General features: G+C 46.2%; 1 protein-coding gene and 1 long non-coding RNA gene across 4 annotated transcripts; one reads left to right on the top strand and one right to left on the bottom strand.

Annotated features, from left to right (window-relative positions):
* Nucleotides 1–1315: 1315 nt before the first annotated feature.
* RORC (RAR related orphan receptor C) lies at nt 1316–27004 on the bottom strand. 3 transcript variants are annotated; one of them, XM_069089987.1, is made up of 10 exons: nt 26969–27004; nt 12191–12276; nt 11767–11908; nt 9705–10196; nt 9274–9395; nt 8112–8244; nt 7731–7838; nt 7416–7526; nt 5388–5497; nt 1316–3432 (listed from the first exon to the last, which is right to left on the bottom strand). In XM_069089987.1, the coding sequence occupies exons 1-10, from the start codon at nt 26973–26975 to the stop codon at nt 3271–3273; spliced, it is 1473 nt and encodes a 490-aa protein (XP_068946088.1). In that variant the 5' UTR covers nt 26976–27004; the 3' UTR covers nt 1316–3270. The 3 variants fall into 3 exon arrangements, with proteins under 3 accessions (XP_068946088.1, XP_068946087.1, XP_068946089.1); XM_069089986.1 differs by lacking the exon at nt 26969–27004 and adding an exon at nt 16326–16396; XM_069089988.1 differs by lacking the exons at nt 11767–11908; nt 12191–12276; nt 26969–27004 and adding an exon at nt 10314–10466 and having other exon boundaries at nt 1840–3432.
* LOC138162652 (uncharacterized) lies at nt 19043–19997 on the top strand. The gene is made up of 2 exons (XR_011168685.1): nt 19043–19289; nt 19537–19997. It is a non-coding gene; the product is annotated as an uncharacterized lncRNA (long non-coding RNA).

The following is a 27004-nucleotide window of genomic DNA, read 5'->3' as shown; positions in this document are numbered from 1 at the left end:
ACTCAGCAGAGCTGTTCCTCCTTATAAGGCAGGTCCCCTTTCCCTTCCCCCTCTCTTTCTCAGGTCAGGGATGGGGGGGTGGGCAAGGAACAGGACTGAAGGATCTAGAGGGAACCTCTTCTCTTGGTTTATTTATTTATAAGGTATCTAAGAGCAAACTTTCCTCACGATATGTCCATGCTGCTGTACTGGCTTCATGCCAACTGGCAAGAGAGGAGGGAAAGGTGTCAGTCCCATTTCTTTTTCCTCTTTAAATTGTAATGGATGAAATAAGGGAGTGGGGAAAGAAATTACAGAGAGATAGAGATAATCAAAACATTTGGAGAAAGGATCTCTTCCTCGTGTCTGAAGAGATTCTTCCTTCCTAACCTCTGTGCTGCAGTCTTGAGGACACATTAGATGCCACCCCAGACTAACATGTTCCCTCTAAAAGGACCCCATAGCACCCAGATTAGGTTACATGGGTAGGGAGGATAAGGGAACAGAGAGGTAGATTTCAGGTACAAACAGGTCAGAATTACCCTTGCTTGGCTAAGGATCCCCCCACCAAAAGGGGAAATTAGCCCCCCTTGGATTTCTTTTCCATAAGCGTAGGGCACCAAGTGCCCTTTGGCTCCTCCTAACAAAGCCCTGGTTTTCATAATCCATCCTATGTGTCAGCAATCAAAGAATGGGATAGATTTTGGGGGCTGGGAAACCTTATTAGACACCCTTGTGTTACCACACTCTGAAAATGCCATGGAAATGAGGAGAGCTGCCTAAAGATAGGAATGGGACATAGGGCTAGGACTGAAGGGGAGGCACTTACCAGGGAGATCCTGGGAGCTTCATCAAGTTGGGAACCGCATCCTTGTCTGGGGTTGAGGAGTGCTCCCATCCAGTCTGTGCCTTTGGAACCCCTGGGCTTCTCTAGCACACCTATTTTCCCTAAGGCTTGCCTACCAGTCTCTGCTGCTGCCACCAATCTAGAGAGAAGAGCTGGAAAGGGCTTCTCTTTCTCTCTTTTTTTCCTCCTCTCTCTTTTTAAACCAAGTGAGAATGAGTCTGCAGCAAACCCGTTGGTGCAAAATAAATAAATAAAGTCTTAGGGGAGGGCTGCAGCAGGAGCCACTGATACAAGACAGAGAGAACCAGGGAGCAAGAGAGCCTATAGGAGAGTACCAGAGCCAGGAGAAGGATAGCTTTCCAATTCAATAGGATCTCTGGCATTTAGGAATACCCCTGTAGGATTATGATAGATAAAGGCTATTACAACTGAAAGGGACCTTAAAAGCTCCTTATTTTATGGATGAGGAAACAGGATCTCAATCTGGGCTTCTTACCAGGTTATACACATTGAATATTAGAGCTGAATTGTCAGAAATCATCTGTTCTAGTCCAACCCTTGAACTTTACAGATGAAGACACCAAGGACCTTTCTTTGAGTCCCTCTGCAAAATGTTTCAATGCAGTTAGGGGGAGATTGGACCATAAGACCAGTGATTTAGAGCAGGGAGTTTTTTTAAAGGGCAAGCACAACCCCTTCATTTCTGAGACAATGGAATTCGAGGCCTAGATTTGCAGCAGTTTCACACGATTAGTGCTGGAGGCAGGATTTGAACTGTCTTCCTTACTCTAAGACCAATGCCCAAACCACTATGCCATACTATGGTGAGTGTCGATTATGGGGCTGGTGCAGGAACGAAATCAGTCAGGTCATCTGGGTAACCTTGTTTAACTTTGGCCAATAGTAGCTCAAAGGTTTTTGATTTTCTCACTGACGCTTTTGCATTTCCTGCTCTCTCTGTCCTCCCTCCCCATCGCCTTTAAAATTACCTTATAAAGAATGACACAAATCTAGAATTGAGTTTTCCCTTGTTACCCTTCCCCAGAGAGTAAAAGTAATGAGACTTTCAGCTTTCATCACCCCCTTCAAGTGCCCTACACCACCAAAGGGTAGGACGAGAGTAATTTGTAAGGTTGTAAAAAAAATCCAGGGGCAGGACAGAATTCTTGGGAGGTGGCAGGGGGGAGAGGGGATTTGAGGGCTGCCTTCATGCCCTCTCCCCTCCCCACTCAGAGTCGTGATCCTGGAACTGACATTTCACAGAATGTATGATATTGTGTCGGCTTCTCTCCAGAACAAAGAGCAAGTCTGGTGGGTGGGACTGAGGGGGTCCTTTGAGGACATGGAGATGGTGTCATTTGCTTCAGTCATCTCCTTGCTGTGTGTCCTGCTGTTCTTACTCATGTTGATGCCATGAGGTACGGTGGCCAAGTGCTGCTGACATGATGCTGAGAGGTGGCAGCATCCCAGACCTAAAGCAGGAATTCTCAAGGACAGTGGAAGTCAGAAGCCCCGCATCATCATTCTTCCCGGATCCCTTAGGACTAGGGACTTCTTCCTGAAGCCCCATATGGGTATGATTGTGGATTTGGCTAGGACCTTGTTTATGTCTCTTTGTTTCTCCTTTGTGTGAACACTTACATGGTTTGTGATTATGTTTGTACCAATTCCTGTATCCCATGTATAAAGTGCATGTGACTTTTGTTCTCACTCTCCCTTCATATTTGTCAACCCAGTCTTGTTCCCCATCACCCCTACACACTAAACTCTTACAGTTCTCTAACCCTCCTCCCCTTCTCCACTCCTGCCCACACCATTAACACATTTAGTTTCTCCTAATCCCTCTGAAAAGGCAGTGAAGAAATGTGGTTGTTCATTTTCTATCATAACTTGGAAGAAAAGGATGGAAAGATGAACTTCTGGGTGATGTATAAAATAAGCGGTTCCTTTTGGGTTTGAATTGTCTTTGAGCTTGATCTAGCTTCCCTGGCCACAGCCCTCTGGGAAATGACATGAGGTATTTAAAAAAAATCCCCTCTTGGGTTCAGAGCTTAGAATTGGAACTTGTCCAGTGTGGCCCCTGAGTTTCTCTGTTGCCTTGATTGCCCTCTCGCCCATATCCACTGCCTGCTCCTTAGGCCTCACAGAAGCTTAGAGGGATGGGGAAAATGAAGCATCATAAAGTCATAGCTGGTGAGATCCCAGCATCTCTTCCCACTAGTCATCTATACTACTGCCAGACCGGTCAGTAAGGATGACCCTGCTCCAGGGAATGAATTCAGTCACCTGGCCTGGATGGTAACTTACCCCAGGCCACTTTTGGAGGCCATGGGAAGGGGCAGGGCGGAGATAGTAGATGATAGTTGGGCAGTGGGGGGCACATCTGTGGAGGGCTTGAGGTTAGGGCAGGAGACTGTGGTGGAGAGGGAAACTGTCCATTCAGCTCAGTCAGATAGTACTCCAGGGGGCTCAGTTTCTGTACTGAAGAGTTCCTTGTAGAGAGGAGGGAAGGCAGCTTGGACCACAACAGGATGGAGGTGCTGGAAGGACTGCAGCTTCTCCATATGCTGGCTACATAAGCTTCGAAGCTTCCCCTTGGGTGGCAGCTGGAGAGAAGTGGGACAAGAAAGGGGAGAAAAGAAAGTCAGGACCACATCTCCATTCATGTCTACCCCTTCTTTCCTTAAAACAAAGTGGCTTAGCTGGCTTCTGTTATCCCAGGGGCCTTGTCTTCCTTCCTTATAATAGAGAGGGCACAGGAGAATCAGAGATAGAGAAGAGATACTTCGCTGAAGAAATGTCTATGTTTGAGATGACAGTGATGATGGCAACAGTTCTAGAACAAGGAAAATAGGAATTGGGGAGGCAGTTGAGTCAAGTTAGATTCTTTGAAGCAGGCTAGGTTAGGAGGCAAATCATCTATGTAATTATCAGGGAAGGTTTAGGAAGTAGTGAAAGATGAAAGCCTCGGGGCTAAAGGTAGAAGTTCCCTTGGATGGATTCCAGGGAGAAGTTGGAATCCCCTTAAACCTAACCTGGGTCAATTAGTCTAAAGGCCTAGGGCTGGTTCCTTGACAACAAGCAAGAAGATAGAATCAAAGAAATTCGGGGCTGGAAGGCACCTCCAAGGTCAACTCATTCAACACCCATTTTAACTGCTTCCAACCCTAGTTTCCTCATTTGTAAAACAGGAGGCTATTAATACCTGTAGTATGGACCTTGAAGGGTTGTAAAGATTAAATAGTGCTTTTAAGGTCTGTAAAACACTTACCTTGTGTAAATTATCTAATTTGTTCCTTTTAACAACCTGGTGAATTAGCTACTACAAATAATTATTTTCAGAAAGTTGCGGATCAGAGAAGAGACCCAACCCACAGTTACATCCTGAGTCAATCTCAGAAGCAGTATTCCAAACCAGATTTTGCCTGATTCCAAGGTCAGTTCTCCATTGTAACACACTGCCTTGATGGTATTAGTTCACGTTTTTTGTTTTTCTTTTGTTTTTGCTTTCTGGAGGGCAATTGGGGTTAAGTGACTTGATCAGGTCACACAGCTAGTTTTTGTGTTAAGTGTCTGAGGCCAGATTTGAACTTAGGTCCTCCTGACTCCAGGGCCAGTACTCTGGTGCTCTATTCACTGTGCCACCTAGCCATCCCAACTCATGTTTTTGGTAGGACTTTTAAGGGTTCAAATAGTTTTGGGATTACACATTATCTGCAAAGGTCATTTTGTTAACCTTAAAAGTTATATAAATAGCAGTTATTATTCTTACTTTGCAGACACTGAGATACAGGGATTTGTCAAAGGCTCCATTTCCAGTAAATGGAGACCAAGGGACTTGAACCCAGTCCTTCTGATTCTAAGTTCAGTCATCTTTCTCCTAGATCTGAGTGCAGTCCTTTGGATGAGGTGTTCCAGGTGGAGTAGCCCTATCAAATATAACCATTCTCCTATTCTTTAATCACCAAACCTTTCTAGAAACTAGGCTACAGTAGCACCTGTGTGGGTGTAGACACTGGCCTTGCTCTGATCACCTTTCATTCCAGACAGATGTTTGATCCAGATCATTCCCAATCTCTGAGAGATAGTGATGGAATATGAAAAGAAGAAGTCCAGAGGCAGATGTGGAAGGATCTTGGAGAGAGGTGAAGGAACTGAAAAAACCTGTCTCTCAAAATCACAGAATTTTAGAGATGAACAAGATCTTAGAGATTACCTAGTTCAAGCCCATTGCTTCACAGACAAGGAGAGCGGGCCCCAGAGATTTGCTCAGTGCTGTGGTTGCTAAGAAGTGGCAGAGCCAGCAATCAGCCCCAGGTCTTCTTATCCCAAGTCTTCCTCCCCTTAAGATTTTTGTGTCCCCTTCTTGGAGATATGAGCCAAGGGAGGCTCAGGAGTGACTACATAGCCTCGTTTGCTCTTTAGGAGGGAATGTGCTCCAGTCTCCATTCCCCTGGGTCCTTAGCTCTGTGGTAGCAGTGGGGTCCCTGGTTGAGAGCTGGACTCAGTGGAGCATGCCAAGGCCCCGCCCCCCGGGGTGCTCCCTCCCTCTCCCTCCTACCTTAGCCAGGATGCCTTGGCGGTGAGTCTTGCAAAGCAGATGGTGAAATGCTAGCTCCAAATTGTGCTGCAACTGCTCCACCTTCCTTTTCTCTTGTATCCATGGCCTGTCTGGGGAGAGGAGGCAGGCCACAGTGGGGGTGAGGAATTGGGAGCCCTTATAGTAGGCAAACCAGCATGCCTGCTCCCTGAAAAGGAGTGGATCTGAGCCTAGTTAGGGGGATGGCTTCAGTAACTGGGCTTGCCTTAAGGGATGCAGGAAAACTGGGGAATCCTCCCAGTTTTCAGTTCCACTTTATCCCAAGACCTGCATTGTCCTCTGGGCTAAGACACCTGATCTGTGGGAGCCCCACTATCAGGCCTTCCCATCCCACTCCCATTTTGAATTATCTTGGGGGGCTGGGGTAGGGGGGAGACACCACCAAATATTTCTGTTCAGTTAAAATCAGGTCAAGTGAACGCCAAAGTTAGCCTTGAAGATTTGAAGATGCCACCTAAGGGGAATGTATGAAGACACGTTGTGGCCAGGAAGTTAGGTCACCCTACACCCCCAGACCCCATTATATTTTATGTGTATCAGCGTCTATCTGTCCCCCTAGATCATGTTTCCCCAGCTTTTAGTAACCTGAAACCAGAAAAACAAAACAAAACAAAAATAGCTCTAGATTTGTGGTAGATGAAACTAGGCACCATGATTTCAAGTCTTCTCACACATGACATGTTTCAGTGGATTGAGAGCTGGTCCTGGTGCCAGAAAGACACGGGTTCAAGTCTTGCCTCTACTTGCCTTATCTGACTCCTCTGTTCTAGGTAACTTTCTAAGACTATAAGTTAAAAAGAAGGTGACAGCCTCCATTATGGAGGGAGTTTCCTTTTCTGGGACATCCCCATACCTATGGAATCTCTAGTTCAGCCCCTATCATCTGTTCTTCTACCTCTCTCCCTGCCTCAAATCTCCAGCCGCCACAACGAGGCTGTGGCTCTGGCCACCTCAGACAAAAGGCACACATATACTTTATTCAAGTAGAACTTAATTCCTAGGAACTCATTACCAAGATGTACCATTATTTGGGGTTGTTTCCTTAAAGGGGTGTGTGTGTGTGTGTGTGTGTGTGTGTGTGTGTGTGTGCTTATTTTAAAGGCACAATCCTTAAATACACCCACATCTGGGCTGAAATAATAAATGTGGATACATTTAAGAAGAAAATTGTGGGGAATCTGGTCTGTCCTCTTGTAATCATTGCTTTTTCCAAGGGAACCAAACCTGTCTTAGATAACTTGAGACCCAGAATAGTATGTGGCAATTTAACACATGTGTGCTGTGGCTTCAGTGCCTTTCCTTCCAGAACATGGTCAATCCCAGAGCTTTGAAATTAGACAAGACTCATACACATAACAGTTCATTTAAACTAACCTGAAGTGTCTCTCTCTCTCTCTCTTTTAGCCATTCCCAAGTAAAAGGGGTTAGAACTGTCCCTTTTGCCTTAACACTCAGTTTTTTTATCTAGTGTGAGAGATTTGGACCAGCTAGAGGTTATAGGACTTCGGAATTGGAAGGGATTGTAGATATCATCTAGTTCAAGATTATTATTTTACAAGTGAAGAAACCAAGGTCCAAATAGGTAAAGCAGCCTGCCCAAGGCCACACAGGTGGCAGAACCAGGATTTGAATCCAGGCCTATTGAGTCTTTCCTTTATACCACAACAGATCATTTCAAAGTCTAACCTTCATTAGGTCGCCATATTTCTATGTACTGTCTCCTAAGCTGCCCTTTCTGTGACTTATTTTTTTTTACTGGCTACTCATGATGTTCATTTAACCCAGAATAAAATTATTGGGGTAGGTAGGCAGTGTTGATTGCCCCAAGCCTCAACTTTCTAAAGGCACCGACTTTCTTCTCTGTGTTAATGATTCCTAGCAGTTAGGGACTGCTAGGCTCACATATTCCAGTATCAGGCTCCTTCCTTATCCCAGCATCTTGCCCTCTCCCCACCTACTCAGACACCTCCAAGCCCTGCCACCACTCACTGGCATTGATGAGAACAAGGGCTGTGTAGAGAGCAATTTCATCCTCGGAAAAATGCAGGGCACACAGGGAGTGGGAGAAGTCAAAGATGGAGCCAATGAGTTCACTGCAGCCTATGAGAAATTGGAAGTGTGGGGAGAGTAAAGGAGAGTTTGTTGAATTAAGAGGAGGGAGACATTTGCTGTTGAGGGCCCAACCCAGACTCTTGCCTTGGGGTAACCGGGGGAAAGGAGGTAGCTGGTCTTGAAATAGGAGTGTACTGTGTTTGACAGTGGGTTGGAACCGGGAGCTTTCACCTTCCCTTCATTGCCCCTCACCCAAGGCTCTGAACAGGTCCACGCCTCCATATTTGCCCTCAAAGAAGACTGTGCGATTGTCAGCATTATAGGCCCGGCACATCCTCACCAGTACCACCTCCATGGCTCCTGTAGGGAGGAAGAGGGAGGTGAGAAGGGAGAAAAGGCAGGAGGAAACATCTGCAAAGTGGAGAGTGGTACCAAAGTAAAACCCCAAGCTTAGCCCCAAAGCCATCTCAGCTCCTACATGGGACAAGATACCCCCTAGCCTTTTTGGATCTCTTCCTGAGAACCTCTCTCTTTAGGTCTTTTCAGACACCTTTCCTGACCTACACCCAGCATGTTCTCTGTCCTCACTCCCACCCGGTCCCAGAACAAGCCTTCTCAGCCCCATCCTGGCACCTGCTTTGAGCAGCACAATCTGGTCATTCTGACACAGCTCCATGAAGCCTGCTAGCCTCTTGGCAAATTCCACCACATACTGGATGGCCTCAGTGAGTCGATGGGCGCAGCGTTCCCACATCTCCCACATTGACTTGGGGTGGGAAAAAACCACCATAGGAAAGAGAAAATACACATATCAGAGCCCCCCAACCCTCTCCATGACCAAGGTTCACTCCACCCTCAACCCCATATGACCCCCTGGCACCCTACTCTGACCATTTAACTCCTTCACAGCATTCAATGAAGGAAGCTGAGAAAACTATGGTGGGTGTTGTCTCCTAAAGTCACACACATGCACTAACATGTGTAGATATGTAAAAACATTAAAAACCAGCAAATGTCTGAGTGCCCACTTTGTGCACACAGTGCAGTGGAAAGAAAACTGGATTTGGAGTCAATAGATCTGGGTTTGAATACTAGCTCTAATACTTATCAGCTATATAACCCTGGCCCATTCTCTTCCCTTCTCTGGGTCTTTCTTATCTTCTGTAAAATGGGGATAATAATATTCATATAGCACTAAGTGCTATAGAAATGTGAACTATTATTCCAAGGCACTACAAGGATTCAAAATGTATGCAAAGGGGGTCCTGCCCTCATGGAGCTTTTAGTCTGGTTGAAGAGAGGAAGTATGCATACACATGCTAAATACAAAGTAGTATATAGAGTAAATCCCCAAATGTGTGATTCATTTTGTAAGGAGCTCGGAGTAGGTGGGATTGGGATGGTTAGGGGAAGGAGACGGAATTTAGACTAGGCAAGAGTTTACTAGAGAGGAGTGGTGAGGACCTTCAATGAGGTATAAATAAAAGCCAAGATTCTGAGATTCCATGGCTGAAATGGAAAAGGAGCCATATTGGGGAGTTGAGAGACCTTGGGTCAATCACTCCCTTTCTCTGTAAAATGAGGTAGACTAGATGATTTCTTGGTTCCATCCTATTTCTGAGATTCTGTGAGTTTGAGACCAGTTTCTCAACATGCTGACAGACATAGATGTCCGTACATGATCTTCCCTCACCTAGATGTGCATTTCCATCCATCCACCCATCTCTTTCTCTCTTTATTTTCCTGATGTTTGTGGGGCTGCCTCACCCTTTCCCTATGGCCCCTGAACCATTACCTTTCTTTGGTAGTTGGTCACCTCCTCCCGGGAGAAGATGTTGGAACGTTGCCTCTGTAAGTCTTCCAGTCGAAACTGACAGGTCTCTTGATAGGACTTACAAACGTTTTGGATCAAGTGCTCTGCAGCCAGGAAGGCATACACCGAACCTCAGTTTTCCCCTGCCACATGGGAGTTCCTGCCATTAGACTATCCCCCTGCTTTCCCTCCTCCCCTCTGTCTTTCTACCTAGGACCATCCAGCCCCTCATGCTTCACTTTTCCAAGGCAGATGATTGAACTTTTGTGTGTCTCTATTTTTTTCCTTGAACATGTCTTGGGAACCCCTAGGAATCTGTTACCCCTCCTTGACCACAGTTTCTTCCCTATACTTCTTCTCTACTTAAAGAAAAACTGCCTGACTGGTCCTGCCCCCTCTCTCAGGCTGCTTACCAATCTCAGTCAGGGAGGCGTTGGGGAGTTCGAGGCGGAAGCTGGGGCTGTTGTACAAGTCCCTCCCTTGGCTTGGCTCCCCAAGCACCAGATGTCGGGGTTCCCCAATGTGGAGCTCACACCTGTCAGGGGACAGCTGGCTACCCAAGCCATAGAAAGCTCTGCCGACCTCAGCCTTTGCCCGATCTGGGCTGTACCCCCGGGAGTACACGGCCCCGGCCAGCCCCATTTTGGCCAGACTATTAGGGTAGGAGGGTCCAGGGCCTGAGGTGCTAAGGAGAGCAGGGGGGCAGGCAGAGGCCTCGGGCAGGTCAGGTGAGGAGCCCAGAGGCAGCTGTCCACTGGGGAGGGCAAGGGTATAGGCAGGGGTATCTGCCCCTCTGGTCCCTGCAGGAGGGGGGGTAGCCACTTGTCGCTGCTGCTGCAGTTGTTTCTGCACCTCAGCGTGTAGACTGTCCCTCTGCTTCTTGGACATTCGGCCGAACTTGACAGCTGGAAGAGGCCCAGTTAGAGATCAGAGGAGTTGGGGTGAGGGGTGGTGGAGAAAGAGGGACCCCCCACCAATGACTGACATCTGGCTGGCTGACAACAGACCCTCTTCTGACTTACTCTGACTTCTCCTTGGAGAAGCTGCATCCTCCAGTGGCCCCTGCCTTGAGGCCCTCTTTCATTTTTCTCCTCCCAGGTGTTCCAGGGACCTGACTGATTACGTCCTCTCTACATTCCACACTGCATAGTGATACTATCTCCCAAAGTGATACCATCAAGAGCAGAGATGAATACAAGGAAAGAGGCCAGGCTAGGGTATCTGAACTCTTTGGCTATGGAATGGGGCTCAAGGTGGGAGATAGGGGGACAGCAGTGATGTATTGGGGTCACCCCCCTTGCCTAGGAGGCAGGAGGAAGAAGAGTTAGGAGAGCTGTGAACATAGGTCTCCATGTGGTCAGGCCTACAGGCTCTCTGCTGACCTAGATATACACCACAGCCCAACCCAGGGCTCAGCGGCTTGTTTCTGAACATCCTCTTCTGACTCTCTTTCCTGCCCCTTCATTCCCCCTCCCTCCCCGCCCTACCACCCCCTTCAACCCCTCCCAGGTGTGGAGGCACAGTCCCCCTCCCTGCCTGCTCCCTTCACACCCCAGGCCAACTCTCCGCCTGTGTGTTTCCTTTTGCTTGGTTATTTCAGGCACTAAAAAGTGCTGACAGGTTCCTTCTGGCTTCTTGTGTCACATCATCCCATCCTCCCCTCCTCTCCTCTTCTTGTCCCCCCACTAACTCTGCCCCTTCCCCAAGCTCCCTGGTGTGTGGGGTGTTGGGTGAGTGACTGGCGAGATAGACAAAGGGCTTAAATCTGCTGTTCCCCCCCTGACCCTTCACTAGGAATTATAACTATTTTCAGTCTCTGGTCCAACTTTTCCCATTAATTCCAAAGGACCAGAGAGAAGTCATTTCATCATTTTGCATCTGTATCCCAGAACCTAACATAGTATATGCTTAATAAATGCTCACAGAGGGAGAGGTGTAGAAACTAGGGAAGAGAATAGAGAACCAGCTTGAGGGATGGGGTCAGAGAGGAGAGAGACAGAAATGGAAACCATTTATCCTGGAGAAGAAAAGATGGAAAAAGTCTAGGGCCTGAGGGATTTCTTTGCAGGGGGAGGTGGGGGTTGCTGGGGGGTGGGAGGGAGAGGAAAGAGAGTCACCCTTCTCTGTTCACGTTTCTCTAGCCACTCTAGCTTTAGAAAGCACCTTCCTTAAAGACCCCTGTGAAGTTAGTAGTGCAAATATTTTTATCCCCATTTTACAGATGAGGAGAGAGAGGCACAGAGAAGTTCACTGACTCTCAAAGTCAAAATTAGTGAGTGTAAGAGCTAGAATTTGAAGCCAGGTGTCACCTGACTCCAAAGTCATTTCTATTTTGACCAGCCCTATAAAAGTCTAAGATTTTAGGAAACGCTTGATGTCTTCTGCCTGGTTAGCTAGTTAGGGCCCACATTTATAGACTCCATAGAGGGAAGGGTCCTGGGTAGCAGCCAGGAAGCCTTCCTCTCATGGCCTTACCATCCCGGGACATGCCCAAAGCCAGGCATTTCTGCAGACGACAGTGCTGACAGCGGTTCCGGCTGGTACGGTCTATGGGGCAGCTTTGCTGTCGGGTACAGGAGTATGCTACATTACATTGTTGGCTCCTGCGAAAGAAACCCTGGCAGGAAAGGGTTAGGATTAGAAAACTGCCCCCTTCAGATTCCTTAACTTCCCTGCTCTCCCTTCATTCCCCATCACCACACATAGGGATAGAATGCTTGTGTTCAGAGATCATGGAAAGACATGCTGGTCATGTTCCCACCTTCTTCCCTGGATGCTGTGTCTCTTCTAAGGAGTATACTAGGATATTCCTGGAGACCAAATGAGGGCTCCTGAGTCCCACATTTCTCTGGCATACCACTTCCCCATCTACTTGCCAAAAAGTGTATGTTTATCTCACCTTGCACCCTTCACAGGTAATGACCCCATAGTGGATCCCAGAAGATTTGTCACCACAGATCTTACAAGGGATCACTTCAATCTGAGCTGAAAGAGAGGGTGAAAAAAGAATGGATTGGACAAAAACCAAAGTTTCACTTGTTTATTCAATCTGGGCACTGAGTGTTCAGTTTGCCCTCAAAACTTGGAGGGAATCAGGGACCTCTGGAGGAAGCTGAATATTTATGGGGGCTGGGGAGAGGATGGAGAAGTCAGGAAAGTGGCATCAGCTCTGTGGGGTGACAAAGGCAGCAGATGTACAGAGAGGCCACCTGTTTCCCCACCCCCACCCCTCAAGTCACAGAGACCCTTTATACTTCCCTCCCGCTTTGGGACCCAAGGCACTGCTGCCTTGAAGCACCTGCTTCCCGCCAGGCGGAACCTTGCTTTCTGTCTCTTCCCCACCCCTCACCCCAGGCTCTGCTCCCACGGGCAGAGTACGGGGCAAGGGAGGAGGATGTGGTGGGCTGGGCTAGGGGCACCTGGGCACCAGGCAGGGATGTACACCCTTGTTCACCCAGGCTCAGAGGGGGAGGATTGGGCCCGTGCTGCCACAATATGCTTTTCATATTGAGTTCAAGAGACAGCAGGGGCGCAGGGGATTCTAGGGACACAAGTATAGTCACTATGGGACTCAGATAGTTTCTTGATGGAAAGCAAAGGGTAGGACTGCCTCACCGATCCAGAATCTGCATATGTGTATGGATGCAAAAGGATAGGTGTAAGTGCATGCATATAGACATTAATGAGTTTGTATACCAGAATGCGAGTGTGCATGAAAGTCAGCCAGAGGGTGTATGTGTATGAATCACAATATCAGAGCTCCAAGAGCCCTTGGTGGTAATTCAGCCTAAAATTCCCTAATTACAGGTCAGGAAATTGTGCACTAGGTGGCGCAGTAGATTGAATGCTGGCCCTGGAAGCAGGAGGACCCGAGGTCAAATTCAGCCTCAGACACTTCCTAGCTATGTTCCCCGAGCTAGTCACTTAATTCTGTTTGCCTCAGTCTCCTCCTCTGCAATATGGGGATAATAATAGTATTTGTCTCCCAAAGTTGCTATAGGATAAAATAAGCTACCATTTCTCAAACCCAGGCACTATATAAATGTTATCATCACCATCGTCATTATGAATTGATTTACCCCAAATCACACAGCAGTTAGCAAAAGAATGGTAGATCACCATGACTTGGGTTTCCCGATCTTTCCACTCTATCATGATAAGATTAAGTGTGTCTGGTGGGCATTCGAGAACCATATGGCTTTCAGGAACTGTGGAGGGGCTCTCATTCTGTCTAGTTTCAAGGTTCAGCTCAGGGCCCACCTTCTACACAAAGCCTTGCCCCATTCCCTCAGCTGCTAGTGTCTTTTCCTCCAAATGACCTCGTATCTGCTGTCTATGGTCATGGTTTCTTCCTTGGCTAGACTGTAAGGTTCTTGAGGGCAGGAATTGTCTCACTGCTGCCTCGTATATAGTAAGTGCTTAATAAATGCTTTCTGATTCTGTGAATGAATGTATCAGCATCAAGATTTGAGGGCCTACATGTATCGGTGCATATAGGTTTTTGTGAATGTGTGTATGTTTGGAATGGGGTGTATGTGTACGGCACAGCGTGGATGCCCCTGTGTAGAGCTGCCATGGCGCCCAGATCTCTGAGGCTAGGACCCTCGTGTTCTCCCTCTCCCTTTGTGTCTCTGGGGGCCCTGTGCTTGCCCTGCTCTCCCCCCACCCCCACCCCTGTGGTTTGCTCTTGGCCACCAGGTTCCTCTCTTCCTTCGCTTTGTGCTTATCAGTGCCCTGCTGCTTCCCGCTGAGTAGTGAAGGCCAGCACTCAGCCCCACAGCATGGCCTCCCTCCCCTGACCTCAGAGGGTAGCCTAGGGAGGCTGCTTCCAGCCACAGCAGATATTTTCAGTATTGCCACAGGCCAAACACTCCTCTCTGGCCCCGGTGGCAGGTCATTGAGGCCCCAGTCAGGAGTGTGTGGGGGGAAACCTGGGCAGGAAGGGGTAGAGTGGGGTTCCTTGGCTCTTCTGTATGCTGATCCCACCTCCAAGGTCAGAGGACACAAGACCTAATGTTACCTACTTCTAGACACACGGCTTACGCTGAAGGTTCACTTATTTAACCCCAATACTTCCTAGGGGTATAACCTTTCACTGAAGTAAATCGCTCCCTACAATGGGGTATGGTGTTAGGTGGCAACCAGTGCTTGAAAAGGGGTGATCCCTAGACATCAGAATGGCTTTACATTGATTATGACAGACTAATACAATTTTCATTTTTGACAGTGTATCTAAACTTTTAGGAAGACTTGAGTTAAAATCTGACCTCAGACACTAGCTATGTCATGCTGGGCAAGTCACTTAACCCTGTTTGCCTCAGTTTCCTCATCCGTCAAATGAACTGGAGAGGGAAATGACAAATCACTCCAGTATCTTCACTAAGAAAACCCCAAATTGGGTCATGAAGAGTCAGATGTGTCTGAAATGACTGAACAAAAACTGGAAGAAAGGCAGGGTGGAGTAACAAATAGAGCCCTGGCCCTGACTCAAGACAACCTGAGTTCAAGTCCTGCTACTGAAATATAATATAAGACCCTGGGCAAGTCACTTAACCTTAAAGGGATCCAGACATTTTAGACTGTAAGTTGAAGAAAGTTGACTCTCTGCATTGGTAGGGGTTTCCTCACTTGGGAACTCATTCTACCAATCACAGCCTCAACCGCCTTCTCCCACTTAAAAAAAAAAAATCTAGATTGGGGCAACCTTGAAGACATAGTGTGCCAAAATGTCAACCAATTATTTGAGAAAGCCTTTTATGATATACTTCAGGATAAGTTTGAGGGACATGCACTAGACAATACAATTAGGCAGACTTGGACCCACATGAATAATAGGATGCTAATAGTACTAATTAATGAGATGATGTCAATTTGGAGGGATGTCAATCTGTAGTGGAGATCCCTGGGGATCTGGCTTTGGCCATTTGCTTGTCAATATTTTATTAATGACTTGGATGAATGTATCCAGTTTGCAAAGGATATGAAGCTTGAAAAGAGAGCAAACCCAGTGAATGACAGATTCTGGATCTCAAAAGATATCAACAGGTTAAATTGAATCAGATGATATCTAAAAGGAAGAAAAATCCCATCCTTGGGTTCCAAAGATCAACTTTGACCTGATAAAAGGATTAAACAGTTGTGGCTAGCCAGTAGTTCAAGTGAAAAAGGTCTGGGGGCACCCAGCAATCCCACAACTGGGTGTATACAACAAGGAGGTCAAAGGAAGACACTGTCTATGCAAAAAGTATTTGTAGCAGCCCTTTTTTGTGGTAGAAAAAGCTCAAAACAAAGTAGGTACCCATTGATTGGATAATGGCCGAAGAGATTGTGGTATATGAATGTCAGGGAATATTATTTTACTGTAAGATATGACAAACATGAGAAATGTAGAGAAATATGGAAATATAAACAGATACAAATCAGAATATGTAAAACCAGGTATACATAATGACTAAATACTGTAAATATAAATGATATGAAAAAGCAGGGGAACTCTGATTAATTGTAATGACCAATCCTGGCCCTGGAGAAGAGATAATAAAACACAGTTCTCTCTTCTTAACAGAGAGGTAGGGGACTTCAGGTATGGAATATTACATATACTGCCAGATATATTTGTTTCATCAGTTAGTTTTTCTGAAATGTTTTCCATTGTTATAAGAGAGGAGGTCAAGGTGGAGATATACTAGAAAATTACTGTGATATAAAAGCAAAAGGCATCAATAAAACTTTAAAAAGATTTTTTCAAAAAGTTCTGTTAAAATCTCATAAAAGTGAATGATGAAAACAAAATAAATAGATTAATTAATCTAAAAGAAAATTTAAAAAGCTATTGGTCTTAGTGGATTGTAAGTTCAGTATGCATCCACAATATGCCATAGAAGTTAAAAAAACTAGTATTATTAGAGGATACATTAAGGGAGCTGGCAGCTAGTTGGCACAATGGATAGAGTAGAAAGAGAAGACTCCTCTTCCTGTTTTCAAATCTAGCCTCAGACACTTGCTAACTCTGTGACCCTAGGCAAGTCACTTACCCCTCATTTTCCTCATCTGTCAAAGGAGCTGGAGAAGGAAATGGCAAACCACTCCAGTTATCTTTGCCAAGAAAACCCCAGATGGGGCCACGAAGAATTGGACACAACTGAAAATGACTGAACAATATAACAACAAATATATTAAGAGAGGCATGGTATCCAGAATGAGGGTATGATGGCAATTGTGTCTGGCTTGAGTCACCTCTGGAGTCTGATGTTAGAGGTATTATGTTTTATGAAAAACAGAAATATTGAGAGGCATCAAGGTGTGGTGGAAAGACGGTTTAGAGTCAGAGAATCCTGTGTTCAAATCTTAACTCTGCCTCTAAGTAACTAGGTGAACTTGGGTGAGTCAAAATCTCATGAAAATGAAGGCTTGGACTGGATGGCCTCTAAGGTCACTTCCATAGGATCTATGATTCTGTGAAAATACACATTTGATTTATAGCAGCTCTTTTTGTGATGGCAAAGATTTGGTAACTAGAGAGGTCCATCAATTGGGGAACAGCAGAACAAGTTATGGCATGTGAAGGTGATAGAATACTATTATGCTGTAAGCAATAAAGAAAGGGATAATTTCAGAAAAATATGGGAAGACATGTATGTATTAATGTAGAGTGAACAGAATCACAACAATTTATACAATAACAATATCATAAAGAGAAACAACTTTGAAAGACTTAGGACCTCTGATCAACATAATGACCAAGCACAATTTCAGAGCGCTCTTGATGAAAGAGGCTATCCACCTCCAGATAGAGAGCTGATGTAGATTAAAGCATTATTTCCTTCCTGTTTGCCTTCCTTCGTTCCTAAAATGGTGGGAATTTCTTTTGCTGGACTTTTCCTATTTGTAACAGGTTTTGGTAAGTAGGGGAAGGGGAGGTGGGATGGAGAGAATTTTGAGCTAGAAATAAAATAAAATTCAATTAAAAATAAAATATAAAAAAAGCAAAAAAGAAGAAAATCCCCACCATTTGAGCTAATTTCTTTTGGATTAAGATATAGTTAGGAGATAAAATGCAAATACTCAAGGGGTCAGTTAAAAGCAATTCATTACTAACCATTAACAAATTAGCATGACTCTCTCCAATTCTTTTCCAAGAGATGAGAACTGATTTTGGTGAGGGAGAGAAAAGGAAAGAATCTGTGTGTGTGTGTGTGTGTGTGTGTGTGTGTGTGAGTGTGTGTAGGTGGTAGTGGGACAGTGCTGCCACAAAGATGCTAAAAATGAAAAAGGGATATTAAAAACATTAGCCTGTTATTAATTAGCTGTGTGACATTGGGGAAGTCACCACCCTTCTCTGGGTTTTGGTTTCAAATATGGATGAATTTTAAGGGTCTTTTCAGCTCTGATATCCCATGATCCTACTTTATAGTCTTGCCAAGGTCTGGTCCTCCATAATGGCTATGACTTGACCATGGACAAGTTAGTTAATCCCTGTAAGCCTCAGTTTCCTCAACTGCAAAATGGAGATGATAATATTTGCATTAACTACCTCATAAGACTGTTGTAAAAAAAAAAGTAATAATAACAGCCTACATTTGTATGGCGCATCCTGTGTGATGTATACTGGCTGTATGACTTTGGGCACATCATTTAGCGCTCTGGGCGACTCTCAGAGTATGGGCTGCTGTCCTGTCCTAGTGAGGGATTTTCATCATCTGGAAGTTCCCTTTAAAAAACCACAGGTGCAGTCTTTATTCCATAGCTCATTGAGGAAACTGCAGAGTAGCATTGAAATGCTATATTCATTTGTTTTATGTTTACCCCTAGGGGAATACACGCACACTAATAGACATATATGTGTGCTTATAAATGTAGGGACAAGACCTAAAGAAGCCTAGGGGTGTCTGTCACCTTTTTCCAGGAACTGAGCACTGAGAGGGAAGGAACTGGCCCAGGGTAACTTAGCAGGTCAAGGACAAAGGGTGGAGATTTGTAAACTAAACCATAGTGGGAACCGAGGCATTTGAGCTTTTTGCCCATTAGCCATTGTGGTCCTTCCTCCTGCTTCCCTTCTTTGGGAGCCACATCCGTGTGCGTGCCTGTACTGACCACAATGTATGACCTCGGACACATCTCTCCTGACCCATGTGGCTGGAAACTGGCTCCCTCCCCTCCTAGACATGGTCTTAGAACCCCACCTTGAGGTCAGAGGCTCTATTGTTCCCACGGAGAAAAAGGGCCAACTGAGCTACAAAAGTCCTGGACTGGAGTCCGGGGGTTTGACCAAGGCCCCATACCACAGCTAGTTACACAAGGTGCTCTAAGAGAGAGAGAATCACAGAGAAGTTCAGGACGTAATCGCTAGAACAGACCTCAGACAGCATTCTGGTCCAACTAGATTGTTTTTTACAGGCAGGGAAGCTAAAATTCAGATAAAGAGATACAGAGGCAAGGTACTGATAGTGAGACCGAGACAAAGAGACATACCAAGAGATAATAGAGACTAAAGGAAAGCAGAGATGGGCCAGAGAACCAGTCAGAAACAGGTAAACCAAGACCTGGGGAGACAGAGACAAAGAGATCATGAGGAAGGGTCAGAGACCTAGAGAGCCCCGTCCTGGGGAGTGTGTGCCCACACAAGCACACATACTCACACTCTCTCTGGCCCAGTGCCCGGTGCCTTAGCCTTCACCAGCTCCGTCAGGCCCTTGGCAAACCCCCTTCCCCCCTCCCATAACCCCTGTACTTCCACCCTCCCAAAACCTCAAAGAGAAAGTGTCTGAGGTTTGGGGAGGGGGGGTAAGACCAAGAGCCAAAAACAGCTCAGTGAACTCACATACAAACTCCAGGCCCCTTGAGAAGAGCCTTGGCTGAGATGGGGAGTGAGAAGGGGTAGGGAGAAGGTGAGTCATGGACAGACCGCGGGATTACTCAAACCGATGCCCAGGATCTGGTCTGCCGGGAACTCTCCCCTCTCAGGGCCAGATGATGCCAGGAACTGGAGCCAAGCAAAGGTCAGCAGCAGCCCAGATCAGCCCCCAAATTCCCCAACTCCCACAGCTAGACCCAACCCCTGCCAGGTCTTCCCTGGGTCTAGCCTTTATCCCTCCTTCCTGTTTAGAGTTGGGGGGGGGTGCTTATAGTTGATCGTTAACTGACTATATATAGTTACTGATGAGGTCAGAACACACTCCTGCACCACACCCTTCTATATCAGGGAAAGAACTTTCTTGACATCAGCCTCTGCTCCCCTCTTCTTAGGTGCCAGACAGCTCCTCCCTAGGCCTGAACAGAAGATGGAACAGATGGGGTGGCTGTTTTCTCTGGCAACCTTAGAGATCACCAGGGAAGAGGATGATTCAATGAATGGCTCTCTCAATAACTCCATTCTCATGTCTCCTACCCCTGTGGCTCTGGAAGAACTTGAGCTCTCTCATTCATTCATTCCATGGCAATGTCGGAAAAGACTTTGGAGGAATGGTTGCTTGGCATTTTTCTCCCTTACCCAGGGATGGCAGGGCTGGCCCTTAACAGAGGGCCAGAGAGGGGGAAAGGGGAAAGTAGGGTTGGAGGAGAGGCAGCCTGACAACAAGAACCCTGAGCTAGGGCAACAGACGGATCTGGGTTCAAGTCCCCACTCTGACACTTATTTTCTAGCTGTGTGACACTGGGCAAATCATTTAACCTCTTTGAGTTTCCTAACCAGTAAAATATGAATGATACTATCTGCCTCATGTGGCTGTTGTAAGGAAAGTACTTTTATGAGCTGTTGTAATTGCTGTGAAGGTAAAAGAGATGGTAGTCCATACTATATTTACCGACATGAAGGCTGATGTCACATAATCACCCCTCCATCCCCCTACCCCAAACATATGACCTCCTGGTATGGGTGGAAATAGGGTAGAAATAATTAGGGCTCTTCTCCCCAAACTTCCTATTCCATCTCATCCCCTCTCTCAGGTGGGATATAAACGTAGGCCCTCTGAAGAGGTCATGGCTGGCACTGTGCCTCCAAGCAGCCAATCTACACGTCCCATCCCTATTCCCCAGCACCAGTGAAAATCCCAAAAGGAAGTGAGAAAGGACGGTGAGAAGGGAGTAGGCACTATACAGTGTCGGCTCTGGTCCAGGTATCTCATTTGGTCCTCATAACAATCTTTGAGGTACGGGCTATTATGATCATCATCATAATTATTCCCATTTTATAGCTGAGGAAACTGAGGCAAACAGATTAAATGACTTGCCTAGGGTTCACATTGTTAGTAAGTGTCTGAGGCTGGATTTGAACTCTCCTGATTCTAGGCCCACTGTACTATCAGATTCTTTAAGAGGAGTATCCTACACAAAAACTAGCCATGTGACCCTTGGGCAAGTCACTTAACCCCAGCTGCCCTCCAAAAAAGCAAATAAAAAAATTGTTAAAAAAAAAAGAGGAGTATCCATAGTTCTGGAGGTGAGGGGATCTCCTTGGCTTCATTTAGATGAAAATGAGGGGAGATAATGAGGATCCTGTAGGCCTGATTCTGAGCCCCCTGAATTCCCCTGCTTCCTTCCAGGCTCATGATGGGTCTCTTTCCTTTCTCCCCAAATGCTACTTTTAAAATATCAGAAGAAGGCTAGCTGGGGGTATGTGTTGGTGTCCCACAAAAGGGGATTAAGAAGAGTTAGGGGGAAGGCAAGCCAGCTAAGGACAGAATTCAGGGAGGGTTAAAGAGGACCAGTAGACTTGGGGCCAGAAGACCCACATTAAAACCTTGCCACTTAACAAGCTGAATGACTACGGACAAATTACTCAGCTCTCTGGGCCTTGGTTTCTTCATCTAGGAAATGAAAAATGCAACTAGATTTTTAAGGCTCTTTCTAGCAGCTCTAAGAGTTTATGATTGTATACCTAATATCCGCATTTAGGACTAGGAGATTCTCCTTCCATCTCCTACCCCTAATTCTGACAAGCTCTTTGCCTCTCTTGTAACAACTCCATCATGTCTTCCATCTCATGTCCTATCCTGTTTCTACCTTTTCCCAATTGCCTGGGTCCAAGGGAGTCCCTGAGGATGAGGTCAGCTCTCTTCTACCCTCTATAGTAAGATCCCTCCTTTGGAAAGGGAGATGAGTCTGATTTTTCAGCTTCTCCTACCCCCAACTCCTATCCCCTTCTCCCCTTTTCTAAACTTTCTGGTTTTTCTTTTCTCCCTGGCGACTACAGCTCTAGTTAGCTGTCCTCACTTTTTATCACTATATGGATCAGGCTTTGGCCCTGAACTTGGGGATCCCCTTCCCAACATGAGAAGCAGGGAACTCTAGGCCCCCTCCCTTACTTCTGGTGAGAGTGGCTCCCTTTTCTCCCCACATTAATTCTCACTTCCCTCTGACCAGAGACCTGAGCCTCTGTGATGCTAGAAACCAAGGTGGCTAGGGTCCACCGCAGGAGAGGGGAAGAAGGGGGGGCACAAAGGCTGGGAAGAACCATGTTATTGTGGTTGTTACTTTGTTGTAACTCCCCCCCCCCAACTCAGGTCAATTCATTCCTATCCCTCAGACCCCGGGGAATAGTTTTCTGCTGACACACCTGTGTGCCTTGGGCTGAGAAAGTATCAGAGCCAAAACTCAGGTGGGCGAGAGTGTCTGGGGCTCCAACAAGCCACAAAGAGAAGGCAGCCACCCAAAATCCCCTCTCTGCTCCCCCGCCACCCCCGCAGTCTGAGACAGGAGAAAGGAGGGGAAACAGAAGAGCCAAGTTGAAAACAACCACCCCGTGAGGGCCTTGTAGTTTTGGGGGGATGGGGTGGGGAAGGTGAATCACGGGGAACAGTGAAGGCTGGGAGTCCAAAGCTCTGTTGCTGGCTTTAACTCCCTCCCCACTATTTAGCTTATTAGACCAAAATATAGGTCCAATTTATTGGATCAAACTCCCTTCCTTTCGGGGGGATGCCAGAAGTCCCCTTTGGGACCAGGAACAGAAGATAGTTGACTGAGTCCCAGGACCTTATGCTCTGGGCTCCCATTTCCCCCCTCTTTCTCCCTCTCTCTCTGTCACTCTATGTCTCCTGAGTTTTCTGGAAACATGATAATAGACCTCGTTTCCCCTTTACTTCCTACTGGTCCAGGACCTGTCATCTCAGGTCCTGCCAAATCATACAGTTCTGCATCTTTCTTGAAGACAAAAAAAGAAATATTTCAGCAGCAGAAAGAATGGAGGGTAGATCACAAGAAATACCATCCAATCATTCAGGCTTATACTGAGGATTGCCATGGCCCCTTTCCTTGAGACACTATCAATTTTAGAGCTTTCCTATTTATCTGAGCCAGAGAGAGTACGAAAGGGTGACTGATAGGGAACTTTGGAAACTATTTAGGTAAGGGTCCACAGTAATTCTGTGTCTTCACGCATGGTGTCTCCTAGTCTTTCATTTTTCTTCTTTCCCTTCTCTTGTTGAATTCCTACTTATTATCCTTTAAAGCTAAATCTCTCTGACCCACCAAGTGACCTTTCCCCCTCAGACCTCACATGGTTCTGAGTTATGTAATACAGTGAATTAGAGCAATAGATGTTTGTGCCTCATTCCTGGGCCAAACTATTAGTTATGTGAAAGCAGAAACCCAAAGCTTTGCATCTTCCCCAAAGCCTGGCCTAGTGTTTTGTACCTACTAGATACTTAACAAATATTTATGGAATTGGACTGCAAAAAAATTTCTTTCATGATGGGACAGGATGGGACCCTTCATCAGCTAATGCTTTGGGTTGTTGGTATTTGACGGGTTGAATACAAATGAGAAAAGGGGGCAGGTATGAGGGTGGAGGCAGGACATTACAAAGCCTAAAGCACATGGGTGAGCTTCTAGGGGATTGGACCCCAATTCAAGAGGTCTGGCATTTTACTTCCTCACTTGCTGTCCCTGTGGAGAAGAATCTTTCACTGCATTAGCCATAACCAAGCCAGACTGGCACAGAGGACACAGTAAGATACAGGTGGTTGTAACTCTGAGTTGGTTGGATTGATGGAGTACGGAGGGACCCTTGGATAGAGAAACCCCCACAAAGAGCCTTCTTCACACTTTCAGGGTGTATCCCTCTTTGACTCTCAACTCCCTTTAGCTTAGAAGGGATGATACATTACAGTTATGAACCAGTTCATGGTGTTGGGTCCTTGCCTGGGGTGCTGTCTTCTATTGACAAAAATTTGAGCTTTGCCTCTGACTCAGAGCTGCTCTGGGGTCAGTGTCTATATAAAACATCCCTATTCCTAGAGGATACTCGTCCATCGCAGGCAGGAGGCATCATGACAGACAGCTACACTGGAGAGCCCAAAGACTCAGGTTCAGACGCAGCCTCAGCCACTTACAAATAGGACCCTGAGCAAGTAACTTAACCTCTTAACTCTCTTCATTTCTAAAATAGGGCCTGGGATAATAATACTTGTACTACTTCTTTCACAGGGTTGCTGTGAAGAAAGTGATTTGTACATCTCAAATTGTCAAAAACAAGAGTTAGGATTAGATATTAGATATGCATATGGATATAGACAGCTTATCCACTACTGACCACCTTGGATAGCAAACTAACAGTACCTCAAAGACCCAGATTCTCAGAATCCCTTCAGGAAGAAATTCTCAAGCCAATCTACTCTTCCTTCCCTACCAATGAGATTTTAGCTCTAATGCTAGCTGTGTGACCTCTCTGGGCCTCAGCTCTTTCATTTGTAAAATAGCACCTACTTCCTAGTGCCACTGTGAGGATCAAAAACGAGATTTACATACATATATATACCACATAGCAGATTTTAAAATACTACGTAAATGTTAGCTATTATTATTATTGTCTATAAAATGAAGGAATTGGCCTAGATGTTCTCAGGTCCTTTTCAGCTCTGGATCTATATCCACGAATAAATAAATGCTAGGTACTGTGCAGAGGGAGAAGGCATTAACAATTGGAGGAAAGGCTTCACGGAGGAGGTGGCGCTTGAAAGTAGCCTTGAAGGAAGATTCTGAGAAGCAGGGATGAAAGTAAGTGATTCCAGGCATGGGGGATGCTTTATGCAAATACGTAGAAGGGGGAGATGGTTCAGCCAAGTTCATGATGTCTGACTTGGTTGGAGCATAGAATACAGAGAGGGGAGTAATGTGAATTGAGTGGGAAGGCAGAGTCGGACTATGGAGTGTCTTTAAGGTCAGTCTAAGGGGCCCTTTGAGAAAAAATTCTAGAGGGTAATAGGGGACCAATGATGGTTGGTGAGTTGAAGAGTAAAATGTTTAGACTTGTGTCTTTGGAAGGCTGTTTGGCGATTACGTGGAGGGTGGATTGGGAGGAGGGGAGAGACTGGAGGCTGGGAGATCTGTTAGACTAATAAGATAGTCCTAGCAAGAGGCAAAAAGGGCCTGAACCTGGGTGATTACTGTGTGATTAGAGAGAAGGGATGGAGGACAGATGTTATGGAGGCAACTGATTGGATAGAAAAGCAAGGGGGACAGATAGTTTCAAGGTTAGAAACTGGGGTGATTGAAGAGGAGGCTGGCAGTGTCCTTGGCAAACTAGGGGGAGTTTGGAGGAGGGATAGGTCTAAGGGAGAGACAATGAGCTCTGTGTAACTGTGAGGTATCCCTTGGAGTATCCACATTTCCTTATTCTCTTCTTGTATCTCGATGTATTTCCCTTGCTCCACCTGCCTCTTGGTTTTTGTTTCTGTCCCCCTATGTGAAGTGGATAGAAAGCTGGCCTCAGAGCCAGCTAGGGGTCAAGTCCCTTCTCTGATACCCTGCTAGCTGTGTGACCCTGGGTAAGTCACTTTCCAAGCCTGGAATGCTCTCCCTCTTCTACAGGGTCTGTTGACCTCCCTGGCTTCCTTGAAGTCCCAACTAAAACGCTACATTCTACGGGAAGCGTCCCCTAACTTCTCTCAATTCTACTTGCGAGAAGTCTTTCCTGTTGTAATTGTCTCCTATTCAGCCTACATGCGTCATGCTTTGTTATATTTGTTTGCGTGCTGTTTCTCCCACTAGATTGTAAGATCCTTGAGGACAGGGACTGTCTTTTACCTCCTTATTGTATCCCCAGTGCTTAGCACAGTGCCCGGCATATAGTGGGGGCTTAATAAATGGTTAGTGATTGATTGATTGATTGATGAGCTATTGAGAAGACAGGGGGAATTTCTTTCTTCTACTAAGGAAATCATAGGTTCAATCTCTCTCTCTCAGGACTTCAAGTCTCTGTGTTGCCTGACTCAATCAATCATACAATAAACATTTATTAAGCACCTACCATGTACCAGGACTACCTCCCCTTTATCTTGGAGTCTCCTTTAATCAGAACAACGGGAAACAATCAACAACTGTTGGCTAACTACCAGGGGTTCTCGGCACCTTGAGACTCAGGTTAGTGGTAATCAGCCCCAAATTGCTAGAGAGTCCTTTACCCATCTGTAGAAAAGCTGGGGGATATGGTTCATATTCACCCTCCACTACCCTAACTCCATCTACAGCCATGGTGGGGGAGCTGTCATTTCATTCATTCTAAAGCTGTTAATAATCTTTATGTCCTCCATTGGGTGCCTAGATCATTGAGACATTCAGTTCCAACCTTCCTCCATAAAAAATCCTTTTCCTTCCATCCAGGATTTCCCACAATTACACAGACTCATAGAAGGTTAGTTTGCTGGGATTTTATAGAGGAGGAAATTGGGGTCCAAACGCTCATAGTTCACGGTAACTCGTGAGCCCAAGAGCCAGTAAGAGAATTTAGGGGTCCTGCCTCTCTTCTCAAGGTCCTTTCTTCTATGGTTTTAGGGAAACCCTTGGGCTGGGGCACCTCTCAGGTCTTCTGCTCCTCTTCACAATTATTCTCCTTACAGACACCAAGGACTCCAGCTTAAGCCAGACTGGGCCCAGGCTTTTTCTGTGGAGAATAAGGATAGTCAGGCAGGCACTTGCCCGACTCTAGCCCACAGGGGAAGGAAGAATGTGCAGAAGCGGACCTCCCTTTCCCCGTGCACCCATTCTTCCAAACTTTGGTGCTATGAGGTATTGTCTAGCTCCCATTCATGCACCTAGAGGGAACTTTCCTTCTGTCCCTCCCCAGCTGAGCTTGGGACCCTTTATCCCTTGTTCCTTTCATGTGGGTGCTCAGCAGGGACGTGAGCCTTACTAAGAGAAGATGGTTGCTCTTAATTCCCACACTACACCTCGGACACATCCATAAATGCACACTCATAGAACCACAGATAGACACACATCTGAACCCATACTGCCCTGGCTGGCTCATGGTCAGTCTTCACATCCCTGGGATATGGAGGACAACAGATTGGCTTTAGTTCCTGTTTTCCCTCTCACTTGACTTTGGTCTCAGTTTACTCCATTGTAAAATGGATGTTTCTTCTTTCTTCTAAGGCCTGGAAAACCTAATTCCCTATTCCTTTTTCTTCTTAACCCTCATTCCTCGGCACCTGGAGCCACCTCCAGCTCCTTTCTCCATGACTCTGCAACTCAGCGGTGCTCGGCAATGAGCTAGGCCAATAGCTACATCAGCAGAGACCCACCTTGTAATACACATGTGAGCCTCCCCGTTACCTCTACCTGCACAGTGCTCCAGAAGGAACAGAATTTCTCACAAGCTATTCTCCCAGGACATCTTCCCATTCTTCTCTAGGAGCTGGCTTGGGCTGAGCAAATCTCTCTCCCCTTGCCCCAGTTCACTTACTTCTCATGGCTGAGCCACCCTGGTTGGCAGGTCACC

The sequence above is a fragment of the Petaurus breviceps genome, unplaced genomic scaffold, assembly GCF_028583685.1.
Source record: "Petaurus breviceps papuanus isolate PSGF00001 unplaced genomic scaffold, PetGlider_PUasm1.0 186, whole genome shotgun sequence".
Classification (NCBI taxonomy): Eukaryota; Metazoa; Chordata; class Mammalia; order Diprotodontia; family Petauridae; genus Petaurus; species Petaurus breviceps.
This window is presented reverse-complemented; position numbering and strand designations above follow the sequence as displayed.